This window comes from Sander lucioperca, chromosome 3 (assembly GCF_008315115.2).
Source record: "Sander lucioperca isolate FBNREF2018 chromosome 3, SLUC_FBN_1.2, whole genome shotgun sequence".
Classification (NCBI taxonomy): domain Eukaryota; kingdom Metazoa; phylum Chordata; class Actinopteri; order Perciformes; family Percidae; genus Sander; species Sander lucioperca.
The window spans coordinates 36,323,392-36,342,207 of NC_050175.1; the positions used below are offsets into that span (position 1 = coordinate 36,323,392).

Genomic DNA, 18,816 nt, shown 5'->3' on the forward strand with positions numbered 1-18,816 from the left:
CACTAGCAAGTTGCGTCCTAAGCTCTTTTTTTTTTTTCCTTCAAGTTCGTGGCTGTCTGCTGGACGGCGCTCACAGCGGAGAGCTGCGTGACATATGACCCTACATTGAAGAAGATCGGCGGGTTAAATCGGCCGGCCTACAAACAGAGAATGCCAGGCAGACACAGCTGACAACTTCGCCAGGGGATGCGGTGGAGTCAGGCTGGGACACATGCTCCGAGGACCGCTGTGGACTTTTGTCGGTCATACAGATGCGCAAGCGGTTCCAGTAAAGAGGCTGCGTGTGTCCACGACAATGCACGGAACATTGTGTGGCTGCACGACTGGTACAGGTCTGCAGCCGTCCTCAGACGCTGAGCGCCCGAAAGTCTGGACGTCCTGGACCGGGTGAACTAAACTCTGTTGCCTGCTTGTCAGTTAACGGTTAATGATCAAGGGTCGGCTATCGGTCAGGAAAAAAAAATCTAAGTTAACATCCCCAGCACAAATACACAAGCGGACGTACAGAAAACTCTGATCACAATATAATATGAGAGAATGAGTAGGAAGATATGACGTCTATAATATCAGTCAAGACGTGGCATTGTCTGACAATTACACGGTTTCTGCAGGTTTCACAAAGTCAAATTTAAGACTTTTTAAAGACCTTTTTAAGACCATAATGAATGAAATTTAAACCTATATCACAACATTAAAAAACAATTCCTTGGTTTCCTCATTGGCATTATAGGACTGGGGTCTAGATTGGCTGCTTTTTTAGACGTTTTGAGACCCAGTGGAAACTCTGAATTAAGGATTACATTTAACTAGAAACAATGCTTAAATGTTTTTTATTTCTGTGTGAGTTTGACACATTTGGGTGTAAATGGATGCGAGTGGGTCTCTTACGTTCATGTTCCTCATGCACAGTCTGGTTGACTTGGTCGATGCAGGCTTGAATGTCGTTCCAGGTCAGATATTTGGAGCCCTCCTCTCTGGCTGCTGCCTTAAGACGCAGCAGTTCGTCCATGTACCTGAGGAGCACACACAGGTACGCTACCACATCAACAGCCTGCCTCAGTCCGTTCAAGAAACGCACAAAAACCTCAAAACATCACTAAGACAACGTGTCACTGACTCCTGGTTTTGTGTGTGTGTGTGTGTGTGTGTGTGTGTGTGTGTGTGCGTGCGTGCGTGTGCACATGTGTACCTCTGTGCGTATTCATTCTCCACATTACTGAGTCCAGTGACAACACTGGACAGTTGTTTCCAGAGGGCGTCGCGGTTTCCAGCGTCCATCGCCTCGTTCATCAACACCACTGACGACAGCATCTCCACGGCAACCAGCAGCTCGGGGTGGGACAGCGAGCCCTGCGGGACACAGGATACAAATTGACCTCATACGTCAAACTGCCAATGAAGACTACCAGAGGCAAACGGTACGTTGATGGGGTCTTGATTTGTTCTTCCATAGTTAAATCAGATATCAGGTACGAGAAATAAAGACATCACGGTTTTAAAAGTGGTTGGAAATGTTATGTACTGTATGCCTTACAGGCAGACTGTGTAGTAGTTCTTACTACTGCTACTACTACTGTGCTGCCTTCCAAGAAGTAAAATAATGTCCTTGTGCTGCAACTAACATTTATTTGCCTCGAGAGGTAGTTTAGACCAGAACAGCGTAATATAAATGCAGTCCATTGACCATCGGTAAAACTGAGTTTCTCCACAAAGAATCATGCAAAAGCACCACTTTAAAAGGTCCTATGACATGCTGCTTTTTGGATGCTTTTATATAGGCCTTAGTGGTCCCCTAATACTGTATCTGAAGTATATTTCCTGAAATTCAGCCTTGGTGCAGAATTACAGCCACTACGAGCCAGCCCCACAATGAGCATTCCTTAGGACGTGCCATTTCTGTGTCTGTAGCTTTAAATGCTATTGAGGAGGAGAGAGGGGGGGCAAGGTGGAGGGTGTGGGTGTGGCCTTGACCAACTGCCATGCTTCGCTCGTTTGCAAGCCATGATGTCTCTCTCTTTCTCTTTCTCATGGGTGGGCCAAATTCTCTGGGCGGGCAAAGCAGAGAAAGGGGAGGTAACCTTTTCCCTTATGACGTCATAAGGAGGAAGATTCCAGATTGGCCCATCTGACCTTTCATTTTCTCAAAGGCAGAGCAGGATACCCAGGGCTCGGTTTACATCTATCACCATTTCTAGCCACTGGGGGACCATAGGCAGGCTGGGGGAACTCATATTAATGTTAAAAAAACTCATAAAATGAAAATTTCATACCATGGGACCTTTAAATCTTGTCTTTACCAGAGGTGTGCTCATAAGGTTCTTGGAAATAAATCATTCAGCATGAAAAAGCATTTAAAAAATGACTGATAGACTAAAGAAATCATAGTCGACTAAGACCAAAACAACCGATTTCGCGACTAATCGACTAGGGCGGGGCAGCCCTAAAGTTATCATTTAGAAAATTAGGCAGGAAGGAGGTAAATTAGTTTTTATTTGTCAGTTTATAAAATAAAAATCTATCAACAGCGAGGGCTAGATAACCCTACCACACCTGTCGTAGTATAAACTGTACAAACGCCTGTGTGGTACTGGTGATGACGAGGTAGGTCATTTTTATTTTCAGGTCAATTCATCCTGTCAGTTAGCCTCAAAAGCTACATGTTTTCTGTAAATAATAATGTGATGGGTTCTATGTATGTACATCTGTGTATTTCACTTTTGGTGAGTGTGAGTGTGAGTGCGTGTGCGTGTGCGTGTGTGTGTGTGTGTGTGTGTGTGTGTGTGTGTGTGTGTGTGTGTGTGTGTGTGTTGGGTACCTCTGGGCTTTGCTGCTGCAGGCTGACTAACTCTCTCTGGTAGAGGTCTGCAGCGCTGGGGTAGACTTCAGGCAGCTGAGCGTCGGGGCTCATCAGCTCTTCCACCGTCTTCTCTGGCACCCCCGCCCTGATGGCACTGTTGATGCGTTCCACTGCCTTCAACACTACACACGCACACACACACACACACACACACACACAAAAAAAAAAAATCAACAATCGTGAGTGAATTATAAAAACTATTGCTGCAAAGATTAATTGATTAGTTGTCAACCATTAAATTAATCGCCAACTATTTTGATAATCAAATAATCGGTTTGAGTCTAAAGGAAAATTCTCTAATTCCAGCTTCTTAAATGTGAATATGTTGTAGTGTCTTCTCTCCTTTGTGACAGTAAATTGAATATCTTTGAGTTGGCTTCAAAAAGAGACATTTGAGAACGTCATCTTGGGCTTTGGGAAACACTGATCGACGTTTTTCACCATTTTATAGACCAAACAACTAATTGAGAAAATAATCAACAGATGAATCGACAATGAAAATAATCGTTGCAGCCCTAAAATAAAGTAAAATAAAGAACAAATAAAGTTGTAGGTAAAGATGTAGATTTTCTGCACTTTTCAGTTAATAGTACGTAAAGTTGCTTGCGGAGGCAACTCTTTTGCAGTGACCCCCCCCCCCATTCCATTTCACCATTTTTAGACATTTTATAGACAAAACAACTAATCGATTAACCGAGAAAATGTTTGACGGATTTATCAACAATGAAAGTAATAGGTAGTTGCAGCTGTATAGATAGATACAGATGTAGAAAGGGGGAAGAAAGGTGTATGTGTTATGTGCATACTCTTTAGGTAGCCTTCTGCAATCTCATTGGCCACGTGCACGCCGCTCTGCAACTCATCCTTAGTCAGGGCTTCTCCCGGAGACACCTAATAAGGAAGAGATCCAGTTGAGACTTAGGAGACAGAGAAGCAGACTTTTTGTTTTACTGCTTTCTTGACATAAATGCACAGCTTGGTTTGCACGCTGATCCCTACCTGGTCTTTATTCTCTCGGTCAGCCTGCAGCTGTTTGAGATACCAGCCTTTGTTCTGGGCCTGCAGGTTCTGAATGCCCACGGCTTTAAGGGCCTCATATAACTTCTCCTCATCGCCACTCAGTAGCGCCTGCTCAGCCGCACTCAAGGCGTTGCTCACTGTAGGAGAAAGGTTGACATGTCACTGCGGCACCATGGAAACCAAGACTAATTAACAATCAGTTATCAGTAAATGAGTGTGAGTGTGTGTGTGTGTGTGTGTGTGTGTGTGTGTGTGTGTGTGTCTGTGTGTGTGTGTGTGTGTGTAAGTAAAGTTTATTTATATAGCACTTATCACAGACAGAGTCACAAAGAGCTTCACAGGCAAAATAAATACATACATTAAAACAAACCAATAATCATAAAAAGAACAATAAATCGTAGTAAAACACAAAAGCATAAATGCTAAATAATACAGTCAACAATGAGGCTAAATGAAAGCCTGACTAAAGAGATGCGCCTTTAGCTACTTATCAAAGATTTCAACAGATGCAGTTCCTCTTAAAACATGTGGCCAAGTGTGTGTGTGTGTGTGTGTGTGTGTGTGTGTGTGTGTGTGTGTGTGTGTGTGTGTGTGTGTGTGTGTGTGTGTGTGTGTGTCTTACCATTGACTTGGTTGACGTTGCCCTGGATTTCAGCCTGGGTGAGAAGCTCGTCGTAGATATCTCTCTCTGCGTCGGCGTTCTCCATTTGCTGTTGGAGCAGCGAGTAAAATACAACCGCATTACACATTAGCAACACTCATCATTACATTCCCCCCCCCCCCCGCAGTAGGTAAGTAAGATAGATATAGAGCGCTTATCACAGACAAAAATCACAAAATGCTTTACATAAAAAACACATGCATGGAACAGACAAATTAAATATATTAGACCTAAAAGAGCATGCTGACAAATATAGTTGAAGATGTAACAGGGAGCCCGTCTATTTGTCCTAGTGAGTAGAACCACAAAGTAAAAACAAAGTCAAATGTATTTCTTTCCAGAAGGTAATTTTGTTTTCTTGTTCATATGTTTGGTGTAATTCTGGTAATGTATTTGCTTTGCCTATTGGCAAAACAAACCTTTTATATTTCTAAATCATAAATCTGACATTTACTGGCTGTCTATTAACAATATTGTTAATCATCTTATGTATGCAGACGACCTGGTCCTGCTCTGTCCATATAGTGCTGGGCTGCAGCAGATGCTGAAGGTGTGCTCTCAGTATGGCCTTGATCATGACATAAAGTATAACGCTAAGAAAAGCCACATAATGATAGTTAGAAGCGCTGAGGACAGGAAATTAACTTTCCCGACCTTTTATTTGTCAGATAGTCCTCTTGCTGTGTGTGAGGAAATTAAATACCTAGGACACGTCATATCCGATGACTGGACGGATGATAAAGACCTCTATCGACAGCGCTGTAAAATGTATTCTCAAGCTAACATGCTTATAAGAAGGTTTTCTATGTGCTCTGACTCTGTGAAGTGCTCTCTGTTTAGAACCTACATCACACCGTTACATACTGCTCAATTGTGGTCTAATTATAGGAAATTATAGGAGTATGTAGAGGCAGAGGCTGAAGGTAGCATACAATGATGCAATGAGGTTGCTGCTTTGTGTCCCCAGGTGGCATAGTGCCAGTCATTTGTTTGTGTCCACTAGAGTGCCAACGTGTGAGGCACTCTTAAGACAACTGATGTTTAGTTTTATGTGTCGCCTGGACAAGTCAGAGAACCTCATAATTGAAGTCCTAGTCAGCCCTCTGAAAAGCTGCTATAGATACACTTCTAGGTTAAGACGGCATTGGTGTAATAGCCTGTATATCCTATAGGCTAATATGCAATTTTTATGTATTCTTGTATCTCCTTCTTTTTATACTATTTATACTGTATGATGTGTTATACGGACCTGTGTCTGCAATACAGTTTATTATTATCTCTCACTGCAAGAAACTACTGGTAAATCTTTCAAGAGGAGAGAGGATTTTATCCCTCTCTCTCTATCTCAAGTCCATCTTCCAGCCGCCATTCTTTACTATTGTGGCTGTTTTCATTTCTGTTGCCAGAGTGGTTTGTATGGCCTCAGCATTTCATTCTGTCTGATGTCCAAATTTTCTTCTGCTTAGGGCTGTATGTTTAATTACGTCCTAATCAAAAAGTGGATAAATGGCTTGCCACATTTTTTATTATAGGGCCATTTTATGGCCTATCAGGGATAACTCGCCCCAGGCCACCATTCGTCTCTGGCCATCTGAAACCTGTGCACACTACAGCATTCATCTGTGATCCTCGAGGTTTAAAACTGCGTACCCGTTTGCGCGAGTTGGCCACCTTCTTTCCCTTGGCCTGGTACAGTGTGTCGTGGTACTGGCGGGCGGAGCGGGCGTCCAGATTGACCAGCATGGCGTTGGGGTTCTGCATGGCAGCCACCGTGCCCTCTGGGACGCCGTGGTCGATGGCCTCGTTGATGGCGATCACAGCAGCGTGTACTGAGGATGGAAGAGGAGATGGGGGATTTTATCTGGATGTTTTATCTTGTATTAGGCTGGGCGATATATCGATATATGAGACTAGATACTCCTTCTGAGGAAGAGCCTGGTGGCGCGATACCTCACTACTTTAAAGCATTAAAATCTGTCTCACGGGAGCTATTTTAGTGTGCGGCTCTTTTTGTAATCTTACTTTACTGTATTGCTTTGATCCAGCACCCACATGTGTGTGTCTTCTTCATTGTTTCTTAGATGTATTAATCTTCTCATCTTACTCTCAGCAAGAAAACAAATAAAAGCATATTTCCCAAACTGTCCAGTTTGTCCTTTTGAATATAACCTATCAATATTGTATCTTGTGATATGAGACTCTTCTGAAATTTGTGGCAGAGGTCAGCACCAAATTGCATTCACTTGGGTGCATTACGCCCTCTTTCCAGTGATTTTAAAGAATAAAAATAGAAAGAAGTAGAAAAAAAAGATGAATTATATTCACTAAAATCAATGTTAATTCAAAGTCAATAGACAAAGTAGAAGTAAAGCCATTATCTTGGAAATTTGGAAAAAAATAGTGTTCAGCATCTTTGATCATTTTAGTAATTGTGTCTTCTCGTCATTGACGTGAAAATATATAATAAGCCTTTTATTTGTAGACTTTCGACTAGGGTTCAAAATAGGCACCACTTAGCAGCCAAATGCTGGTAAAATATGCAAGTGGCTGGTAGATTTGCTTCACTCACCAGCCAAAAAAACAATGGTAATCTATTGAGTGGCTGGTCAAATTTGAACATTCACTAGCCATCTGGCTGGTGGATGAAAGAGCTAATTTTGAACCCTGAGAAAGTTTTGACTGATTCAGAGAACAGAACTATAATTGATTATAATTGGAACTATGTCGAGAAAAACAGACCTTTAGTTGACTTTGTGCTTAAAAACCTGCTGCAGTAAAATAGAGCAGAAAGGGTTTCTTAGGTAAACAACTGGCAGATCCAAAAAATGTCTGAATGACAGAGGTTCGAGGAGATTAGTATTCATTTCATTATGAAAGTCTGAATCAACTGAACTCTATATAATCTGCAGCTATCAGTTCCCGCCTCCTCTACCCATGACACCCAAGCCCCTCTCACATGCAGCTTCATCCACCGAGAGCTCATTGGCCAGGATGCCGCCAATCTTGCTGAAGGCGGGCATCTGGATTCCATACTTTTCCAGCTCACTCTTCATGTTGTTGATCTCCTCCTCTGGGAGAGAAGACAGAGCAGAAGGAACAGATGAATGGACGGAGGGAAGTGAGAGACTGTGGAGACAGAGTTACAGACTGTTCCTGGCTCATGTCGGATAATCAGATTTCAGACTCTGGCTTTGGGACAGGGGAGCCAAGCGGGAAGTCAACTGACAGGAAAAGCTCTCACAATTACTAATGACTTTCACATTTCCAGCAGCTCCTCAACACTGCTGCCTGCTGCTGTGCTACCCTTCTCAGGCTGCATCTACACAACTACGTTTTGGTTTGAAAACGAGTATGGCTGGGTACCGAATTCGATACTATGCGGGAACCGATCGAATTGCCTCCTGAGTATCGAAAAATGCCTCGTCATTCAATACTAAATCCCAATAGCTACTGTAAGAAGTAATTCTCATCAGCGTCAGTGAGCCAATAAGTATGCAGTATGCCTCTACCAAAATCTAATAATGCTGCTGATTGGCTGTCTAACGTTACAAGTTGTAGAGACCTGCAGGAAAAACTCTACGTTACGCTCAGACACGGTGCTCACGTAGTAGGAGCTGAAATATAAATAAAAAGATTGGGCAGTAATGTGTAATGTTGTAATTTCTTTTTGTGAAAATGGATTTGGTTTCGAAAAAAGTATCGTTCAGGAACGGGTATCAAAGTCACGGTATTGGTATGGGATTTTTTTTTTTTTAACAATACCCAGCCCTAAAATTTTCTATCTTTTGGTATGCTTACAACACGCGGTTCCGAGCCCTTAAAACAGAGACATTTGGAAATACTGCTGCCCCCGTTTTGGTTTGAAAACTCTGCAGTGCTCCGTGGTACCCTTGGCGTCGCGCACCATACAGCTGCCGTAAATTCAAATTATTTCAACTTTGACCTCGTTGCCACTGACCTTTCAAGGCGCAACGATGTGCATGCCCAGTGTATGTGAATATGTGAATGGTCATGTGATATGCGTTGTCAGACGTGTTAATATGGACAAAGATTAGTTCTGCTACTGGAGCTCAAACTCTTGTGTGGACAGGGATCGTTTTTGTCTCAAAACCGCTGCTTCAAAACGAAAATGTACAGTAGTAGTGTAGATGTAGCCTCAGTGCTGCTTTCAAGGTGCAGACAACTTCAACACATTTTAAACGTTATGTTAACTTTGGCAACATGGTGACATTTGTAATGTTCTGGATTTAAGATGTCATAATTGGGTAAACAGGGACAGAATGAGGAAAACAGACGAACGGACTCGTGTTCAGGCTTACCAGTGAAATCTACTTTTCCATACAGATCCTGGATCTGGGGGGCCAGGCCGAGCTTAAACAGGTACAGGCTGTACAAGAGGACAGGGACATAATAAATAAAGAAACATGACAGAGTACACATTAGCATAGGTGAAATGTCACACAAGAACAGGAACAACACAGAACTAAGTACACAAAAAGCCATTTCATGCTTGTTCACAACTTCAGTACAACCTAATTACCACAGTAAACCGAGGGGAGTAAGAGGGGTTCAAAGACAGACAGGTCGGACACAGAAAATATCAGAATGCAGTCCTGTCGTTTTAGGGCAAGGAAACAGATGTTTAAACACTCCACCTCTGCCACTCGTGTCACTTTGAGAAGCTGTGAAATCAATGTGATTCAACCATATGCAGAGGATTTTTTTGTTGTAACTTTTCTGTACACTTACTGGTACATAGTGACGTAAAGATATAAAACTGTGCTGCTTTTCAGGGAGTAAAATGGTTCTTCTCTAACATAACAGACAGTATAATGTTGCTGTGGATATGGACAACAGATAGCAAAGTTAACTTCAGATTGAAGAGGAAGACAAAGGAGGAGGAGGAGAAGAGGGAGAAGAAGGAGAAAAGGAAGTAGAAGAGGAGGAAGAAGAATAGTATTAGGAAGGTAGAGAAAAAAAAGTAGAAGAGGAGGAAGAGGAAGAAGAAGAGTAAGGACAAGGAAGAGAAAAACAAGTAGAAGAGGAGGAAGAGGAAGAAGAAGAAGAAGAAGCAAGAGAAGAATGAGAAGAAAATGAAGAGGAAGATGAAGGACGAGGAGAAGGACAAGAAGGAGAGGGAGAAGAAGGAGGAGGAAAAGAAGAAGAGGAGGAAGAGGAATAACAAGCAGGAGGACAAGGAGGAGGATAGGGAGAAAAAGAATAGGAAGATGAAGAAGAAGGAAGAGAAGAGGATAAAGAAGAAAAAGGACAAGAAGGAGAAGAAGAGGGCAGAGGAGGACAAGAAGAAAAAGGAGGAATCATTTTTGTCTTCTGTGCTGTGTCTTGTTCCAAGTTCTGCTCTGCTTGTGCTGTCTTTATTTTTTGTATTTTAAAAAGCCTTTAACATCGAGGCCAGGGGACTACAGATGAAAATAGCCTCTTAGCTAATTCTGGCATTTATATCTCATGTAAAATCATGTGATTTATTAGTTTGCGCTGTCCCCCCCTCTTAAATGGCTCTCTGAATGGCATTGAAAGCTTTAGTCTGGCTCTTGATATCAGAACATTATGTCTCAATGTTTTTCTTGATACACTGTCATCAAGTCATCTGTGCTCTATGCTGCTACACAGCCGTCCAAGACAAACTACTTGCTGTAGTTCTGCAGTAGATTTCAATTTTTAGAGATAAAACTTGTGATCCTGTCAAATTTGAGCATCAATATGAACAGCAGTTGGACCAACTATGTCAGTGTTGTAGTACTTGAGATCGGTTTTAAGACCACTTTTAGAAGGTCTTGTCTCGGAATTGACCGCATTTTTACTCGGCCTTGTCTCGGTCTCAGATAAAGAATACTTGGGATTTAATTTCAAGACCACAACTGCCTTTTGATTATTTGATCAAGGCATTTCTCATGATACACTTCAGGTAATAAAAGAGGTGAATTAAAACAACACTAGAGAACTTTTCCCGTTTCGGTCCCCCTACAGGTTGGAAGCAGAATTGTCCATTAAATTACATTGGCCAGTTCATTCGAACTACAGATTCGCTACCCGATCTGGCAAACTTGCATAAATTCCGCTTCCAACCTGTAGGGGGACCGAAGCGGAAAAAGTTCTCTAGTGTTGCTTTAAGAAGGACCTTAATTTGTTTTCTGTGGGTGTTTTTTTTTTTTTTTTTAATGGCAATGTGGATCTTTTAGATCATTTTGAGGAGTGTGGTTGGTTAGCATTTTCCACATGTTATCATGGCATGCAGTGTGGGACTCGCAATGGTCTGGTCTTCACTTTGTCTCAACCCCTCAAAGTCTTGGTCTTGACTCGGTCTCAACCCTTGAAAGTCTTGGTCTTGACTCGGTCTTGATACACTCTGGTCTTGCTGATGACTTGGTCTCAGGTCAGGTGGTATTGACTACAACACTGCTGTGTTTGGGCCAGTCATAGAACCTGGAGCGTGCACACATACACTAACACCGTGCCTCTGCTGCGTTGGTTTGCTTCCTGACTCCCCTGCATCCTCTTTAACTTAGGTGGAATGCTCTATTAAAACAAACCGCTCCATAGCTTGTACCACTGAATGCCTTTTGGCTGAAAAACAGCCCTGTTCACCTCATAAAAATGTCACAGGCTTGAAACATGCTCAGACCACAGGGAACACACAGCTTGTCGAGGAAGCCCGAGTTGTTTGAGCACCTGCAATCCAATAAATGAAAAACACACAATTTCTACAGAACAATATCTGTATGTTGACCGCAGCAAGGTGTGTTTCTTTGCGGTTTTCTGATCCAATTGTGTTTGACTTCAGCCCTTCACCACCGAAACGTCATGCTGCAAAGCCCCCACAGACAAAGAAAATGAGACACAAACTGAGAGAGTACCTGAGTGCATGTATACAGTAGATGCAGCGTGGCATGTTCTTTCTGTCATAGATGTCTGTAGTTTCAGGGTAGAAGATCTGAAACACAGGACAGGGACAATATGAGTCGATCAGAGCGGCACTTTCAGCACGTCCATGAAAGCATGCCAGCGTGTCGCAGCACGTGTGCAGGAGTGATTCAGACTAGCAGCCTCTGATGAGGGATTACACAACGTAGATGTGCATTCACACGCCCTAGCATCGTCTTTGTGACACAACTGAAATATAGATGTTTTGAAGGCAGCTACTTGTATTTTCTGTTGAAGCTGCCAATCGGTGATATTCTGGGCTGTTTCTCAACTTTCTGTTCTTGCCAACATAATGACAAATATTTCCACAGAGTTGACCGAGTGGAAACTTCTCAGAAAAGCACTTTGAATATAATAGGCAACTGTTTATTTCTTTTAGGCCGAGCAGTCATTTAAAGGATCATTTCAACCGACTAACTACAAAACTCAGTTTACAAACCTACTGACATTTCTCCTCTCCAGTGAGTTCATTTCACCACAGTATGAAAATCAATCAACTTGTACTGAGTGGAAACATTTTTTGAGGTCGGTAATCCTTCACTAGTAACCAGTTAAAGGACAAACCCGGCACAAAATGAACCTAGGGTTTAATAACACATGATTACCGAGACAACCGTTCTCTGGGACATGTTTTCATGCTAATCGAATGTGACCAGTTTTAGCGCAAAATGCTAATTAGCTTGAAAACATATCCGAGAGAACGGTCGACTCGGTACACGTGTTATTAACCCCTAGGTTCATTTTGCGCCGGATTTGTCGTTTAAGACTAACTGGATGTAGACTGTGTGGGTATAAGCCTGCCATTGGCATGCTGTTTTGGCCGCCATTCTCCTCCCCTTCCGCTGTCTATTTTGCAAGAGCACCATCGCTGCATTCAGGGCTTAGCGCCGCCCAAGACGATTGTTAATGTTTTAAAAAAAAATACAAATAAGCCAGAAAATGTTTTTACCCTATAGCAGAATGATAACGGGTGCTTTCAGACCTTTCTGTAGCGCCGACAGGAGAAAGGTCTGGCAACACGAGACTATGAACAGTGCGACCAAATTCATATCCATGTCTACTGTCTGTGAGGTTTTTCAGGTTAGATTTTTTTTGACAGTAGAGCTCATAAAGCTCGCACTAAAAATTTAGCCAACCTACTTAAATCTCAAATATTGGCGTTTTCTTGATTGCCGTGCAAAGACAGAGGCTGCAACTGAAATGGTTTACTAGTATGCACATATACATATATACTCAATATGTGTGCTATCTTTGAAAATACTTTTGTATTAAAAAACAGTAGTATGTATCTTTTGGGATGCACTGAGCTGTAATTACCACTTCACATACTTAGAGCCTCCTTGCCGGCATTGCCAGATAATGCTTAAATTAATGGAAAAGGTAAGCAACTAGTCCAACGGTCGCAGGTGACAAAATCACGGATTTGTAATATGTAGAAATTTAAATTGAAGCGTTGTTGACGTTACACAGCTGCCTTGGTCGCTGTCGGTTTGTCTGTTATGAACGTTGTTGTTACTACCGCATTGCATTGTGGGATATTTATGCCGGCAAAGTGTCAAGTGTTTGCACACTAATATTTCAGAGGAAACAGAATGCAATTAATTTACTGTAGGTTTCATAGTAAGGTTTTGGACATACTGAAAATCTCACATACGGTTGCAGTTTACTAAATAGCTTGTTAGTATGGAATTTCGGACGCAACCAGAGTCTTCAAAACATTTCTTAATCACAGCTACATTACGACTTGACAACCATTTACTGCATCTTGAGCAATATTCAACTTTCTACAAGATTTTCACACGGCGCTGAAATTAACTGGCACCAATTGATTCCTTGAAGGCAGGAAATCAACAGTATGCTTTGAATGATATTCAGTGTTACAGAAACTGTGCGTGATCGGCAGTCAATGACCTAAATCATGCAAACTGATAAAGTCCTTCCAGGCAGAGACACCTGGACCACATAAATTTAGTGGCTGGAATTAAATACAAAATCCCTTTTAACACAGAATCTTAATTGAAGGGTTTACTGACTGGTCTGGGAGAAAGCCCTTGCTAAAGCCTGGGATTCAATAAATTAAAGTTAAACAACCACTCAATTGTAGGTACATTTGCATGTGAGAGATAGTATTTTATGGATGCGAGCCATGCTGACCTTTGGCAGGCCCTTCTCGGCCATGGCGTTGAGCCACTGGATGACATTGTCTGTGTGTCTGAAATGGAGACCCGTCGCCTGTAAGAGAGAAACCCAACTTTAGGACACAACAAACTCAGATCCCAGCCTCATTCACACTGGCAACAAGAGCTACAAACTGAAGTCCCATTCATCCAACAGCAACAGCTTCAGCCAGGTTACAACACAAAGCAGCAAAATACAAACTGACTTACAAATAATATCATGTCGGTAAAGACTCAACGGAGGTTTGTATAACCTCAAATATCTCACAGTTAAATCTCAGACAAAATGATGGAGAGTAACATGTTCACATAACACATAAATCCTGTTTTTTGGTCAAAAGATAGCAACGTGGTTCCAAAGCTAAGTCACCTTTTGGCTTCAAAACACTTTGGTATGATTTACAAAAGCTATAAAAATGACGGCTCTGGTAGCATGCTGTTCCTTTTTTAACTATCCATTTAAAAAGGCCAAAATGCTCCATTTTATTCATTGTTACCTTTTGATCCATTGTGTATTTTTTAATATTGGTGAATCTTGTTGTATTTATTGTGATTTAATCTCGATTCTTTTGCATTTTAGAGAACCTGCCGTGACAGTTTTTGACCTGCTAATGGAAATATCAAAAGGATTGCAGGTCGGTCTGACACTTTAATACTCATCTGGCTATCGATAGTTCCAAGAGGAGGATCTTTTCAACAGCACAACCATCAGCTTTGGTCTTTTACTCGAGAACTAAAGGCTGGACTGCTTTATGACTTGCTGCCCTGGAAGATTAGACTTAACTACGTCCAACTACAAGCAGGTGATGTTTTTAACATGATTTGAAATCTTTCCAGTTTTAATCTCCTTAACAAGTTCTTTTAAAAGCACATTACTTGGATGTAAAAATGCATGAAACTATATTGTTCATACCTCTGATTGCCATCCTCAGTGACTGACATTTATCTTTATATTATAAATATTTTCACCTTGTAACGCGTCTGCTCGCGGTCGTAGATCTTCTTGAGGGAAACGGTTTTTGGGGCGAAGAAGTTGCCCAGTTTGGCCAGATAGACGCCGTTCCTCAGCCCCTCCTCCAGCTCCGTGGTGGGAGGCAACTCCTCGTCCAGACAGGCCTCCATCCATCTGCGAGGAGAGCACAGCAGACACACACATCACATATGACAGTACAGTAAGAGGAAACATACAGTCAGGGTGCGATTTGTGAAAAAAGCAGATTGCTTTTTGATCATGCACAACAAAACAAAACATGCAAGAATTAAATCCCCCTTGCAATACCATGGATATACAGTAGTGCCACTCGGCAAGGCACGTCAAACACTTAAATATGCACTTCAATATTTAATGGAAAGCACAGTGCTTTCAAGCCGGAGAGCGTAGTTCACTGTGCGGCGAAAACAAAATACTTTCACCCAGGAAGCTCATTCGTTCCTCGGGAATGCCTTAATCCAAACCACAATCTTTTTCCTAAACCTAACTAGTCGTTTTGGTGCCTAAACTTAACTGTCATTGACGCATGACGCTCGCTTTTTCTGGCTAAACTCCACTACCACGGCCCCTGAAGGACCGTCATCTGGTGGTGCCTGTAGCCGGCTCACAGTCACCTATTGGTGGCTAAACAACTGCTGCTGGTAGCCGGCGTCCTGGAGCTCTGTAGCGGTTAAATACAACCAGCAGCTGCCGATCGGATTTTATCGTTCTATGGCACTACAGACTGTTCACGTTACAGCGCTATACTTAGTTTAAAATACTACTATTTTAGGTTTATAATGGTCGATTGGTGAAGTAGCATTGATCTACCCCCATTTTGAGGGGGGTGGGGGGGATACATTTTGTCCCCACCGGGGATCAAAATAATTCAGCAGAGGCAGAGATATGTAGACCAGAAATGGGGAAATCCCACGCATCCCCCCCCGGCAAATCACACCCTGCATTCATTCATACTTAAATAAACAGCTTAGCTTCCCTACAGGGATAATTACTGTTGTTGAGACTTCTACCATTTCATTTTTTATCAAAGCCACAAGGCAATCAAGAAGAACCTAAAAGGGGGTTTTATTTAAACAAGTGTGTCTTCTTGGCACTTGAAATAGAAAGCAATTTTCAATAAAAATGTCCTCTTATAGTCGATAGTAACTAGGGCTGTGCAATTAATCGAACTTTGATCGCGATTTAGATTTTGGTTCTTAACAATCACAAAAACAGAGTAATCGAGAAAAACGATTATTTTGCACATTACGTTTTGCAAATAAACAAGTTATTTTGTCTTGTTCTGAATGAAAAAAAAGTTAAAATGGGAAAAGTATAAAAGGGAAATTTCACAGTTCAAGGTGTTTTCACTGTTGACTTGTTTAACTGTTTCACTGTTGCTGAAGTTCAATAAATGCAACATCTTTCAAAAAGTAAGTGTAATAGTAACTGATGAAAGATACTGCACAAAGACTCACGGAAGTGTAGTCAAATAGAAATATTACAGCAGTGGCTGTATGAAACTGAAAATGAAAATACTGTTTTGAACTGTGGTATAATTTCAGTTACATGAGGAGCAAAAAGAGTCCGTATGTTGAGATGTGCTCAAGTTACATAAAAAAAAATAAAAAAAATTGTTTTATATCAGGGCTGAACGATTTGGGGAAAAATTGAATTGCGATTTTCCTGCCAGATATTGCGATTACGATTCAGGATTCTTTTTTAGCTACATATTGCACCTTCTACGATCTTGTTAAATAAAGTAATAAAAAATAAATATATAATAATAAAATAATCCACTGAAAATAGGACATTTCTGTAAACAACCTGTGATATCTAACATTATTCTAGCATTTATCTTATGAAAAAAACAGTAAATATAATTATGAAAAGAGAAATAAAAAATGTTAAATCAAATGTTACACCGAACTTTCAAATACATATTTCACATTTGATTAATCGCTGTCTTCACGATTAGCTAATCGCATTCTTTCAAATCGCGATTTAGATATGAAAACGATTCATCGTTCAGCCCTACTTTATATTCATTCAAAGTGATGCGTGCTTCGATTAACAATATCCCATTGAAGAAGCACTTCCCTTAATTAAGTCAACTGATTGCCTATTAATGAGTTCATGCATCTTGCTGGTCAAACGTTAACGAGATGTGAAAAAAGCGGGGGAAAAACTTATGTGAAGTCTCTCCCAAGCAATTGTCTTTATCATTTGAATCCTAATTACTTTTGTGACACTGACTTGTTATCCAGCTTCACCCACAGGTTTAAATTTCCACTTGTCCAACACATATCTTTAAAACTAATGCCCACATTCCTGTTGGCCTCCGCTGTACGCTGAGATCAATGCTAGTATACTAAACATTAAACATGAGCTTTCAAATATACAGTATGATGCATGCTGCTGTTGCTTGATGGTGTTTTAAGCCCCCAACGTCGACTTCAAGGCACCTAACCCTAACCTTAACCCTAAAGGCCGTTTTATGGTTCTGCAGAGGCTCCACGTAGAGCTTTCGCCGTAGCCTACGTAAGTGGCCTGATGTTTATACTTGTGCGCTGGTGTGTGCGTCGAGCAGGCATGTGTGTGTGTGTGTGTGTGTGTGGGGAACGTGTTAGAGCGAGGGAGAAGTGAGAGAGCGACGGCGATTAGCTTCCGAGCGAGTAGCGACTCTAGAGTCATAGTGAGAGAAACAAAGTGTCTCCCCTGTGCTTTCTGACCACGGTGGGACATCTGTAGCAGGAAAAGTTAACCCTCTCCTTGATATCATGTTGTTTATGGAGAAGGAGTGCTAAAAGCTACAAGAGATTTGAAAATATGACTAACGTTACGTCTAAGTTTCCAACCGAGCTGCCCCACTGTAACTGTAGTTTAAAAAACTTTTAAAAATGCATTACAAAAATATTCCTAGTGGCTTAGGCCTGGTGAGGGGAAACTTAGGTGGGCCACTGGGCTTGCAATAGAATGGGGAAAACACTGACGTAGAACTCTCTCTTACAAGTTTGGATGCAAACATACATTACAACTCCTACACATTCCCTCCTGTTTTTTTTTTCTCTCTATAAAACACAGCGGCATCTCATGAATTTCTCTGCACCGCTGCAGAACTAGTCTGGCTGAGGGCTGACGGCTCTGCAGCTCCAAGACAACACACACCTAACCTGGCCTGTGGTAACCTCTCCTCCTGAACACAGAGTTCCCAGCATTCCTCACATGTGACATTTCATTTCTTTTAGGTCATATCGTGGAGTCACATTCCTGCTGTGTGCCCGTGTCAGCTCTGAGCCACATAGGAGACATGCTGAGCTCCCATACTGGGACGGGCCTGGTGGACTGGATTCCACCATCATGTCATCGCTGCCCAGTAACTACGGAGACGCCAGTCCAAGTATATTTCCTAAAAATAAAACTGGTATCTCCTTAGATATCCATCTATTTAGAGTTAATTTAAAAGTTGTAACTTAGAAGTTGTAATTTTCTTCTTCAGTGAACCCACTTTAATTCAATCTGCCTCACTTATTTCCACAGCAGTAATCAACTTCCAAGAAAGACTTTAACAGATAAGGGGGCACAAACTTGCCGAGCGTATAAACATACTGTAGCTACATTGTTCGACAACAGAACATTTTGTGTCTGATCACAGTTGCCCCCCTCCCCCTCAGTCAAAGCCAATCCAGCTGCATCCTGGTTTATTTCTGGGCTGCTGTTGGTATGAAAATGGACCTCATGCACGGATTTTTCCCGGTATGGAACAAACTTGACATTTATTTTACAGGTATCAGATTGTTGAAACGTATGTGCTGCCATTGAATTTCAAGGGTGCTTTTCCTTTAATACATGGGATCATCTCAAGGCCCAGTTAAATCCAATTACATTGAACAACACAGACTTGGACAACTGGGTCGGGGGGGTCACTGCAAAAGAGTTGCCTCCGCAAGCAACTTTACGTACTACTAACTGAAAAGTGCAGAAAATCTACATCTTTATCTACAACTTTATTTGTTCTTTATTTTACTTTATTTTATGGCTGCAACGATTATTTTCATTGTCGAATCATCGGTTGATTATTTTCTCGATTAGTTGTTTGGTCTATAAAATGGTGAAAAATGTCGATCAGTGTTTCCCAAAGCCCAAGTCCTCAAATGTCATGTTTTGTCCACAACTCAAAGATGTTCAG

The 18,816-nt window shown here is 41.6% G+C and overlaps 1 protein-coding gene across 1 annotated transcript in view; it reads right to left on the reverse strand.

The window, feature by feature from the left end:
* The window catches only part of iqgap1 (IQ motif containing GTPase activating protein 1), a 72,327-nt gene that overhangs the window by 25,424 nt on the left and 28,087 nt on the right, over positions 1–18,816 (reverse strand). Inside the window, exons 3-14 of the mRNA XM_031323659.2 lie at positions 14,627–14,783; positions 13,635–13,712; positions 11,414–11,490; positions 8,858–8,925; positions 7,495–7,608; positions 6,189–6,367; positions 4,500–4,587; positions 3,857–4,014; positions 3,664–3,748; positions 2,816–2,979; positions 1,190–1,350; positions 889–1,013 (exon numbers count right to left, since the gene is read on the reverse strand). Coding sequence (XP_031179519.1) covers positions 889–1,013; positions 1,190–1,350; positions 2,816–2,979; positions 3,664–3,748; positions 3,857–4,014; positions 4,500–4,587; positions 6,189–6,367; positions 7,495–7,608; positions 8,858–8,925; positions 11,414–11,490; positions 13,635–13,712; positions 14,627–14,783 — 1,454 coding nt within the window. The remainder of the gene's footprint in view (positions 1–888; positions 1,014–1,189; positions 1,351–2,815; positions 2,980–3,663; positions 3,749–3,856; positions 4,015–4,499; positions 4,588–6,188; positions 6,368–7,494; positions 7,609–8,857; positions 8,926–11,413; positions 11,491–13,634; positions 13,713–14,626; positions 14,784–18,816) is intronic.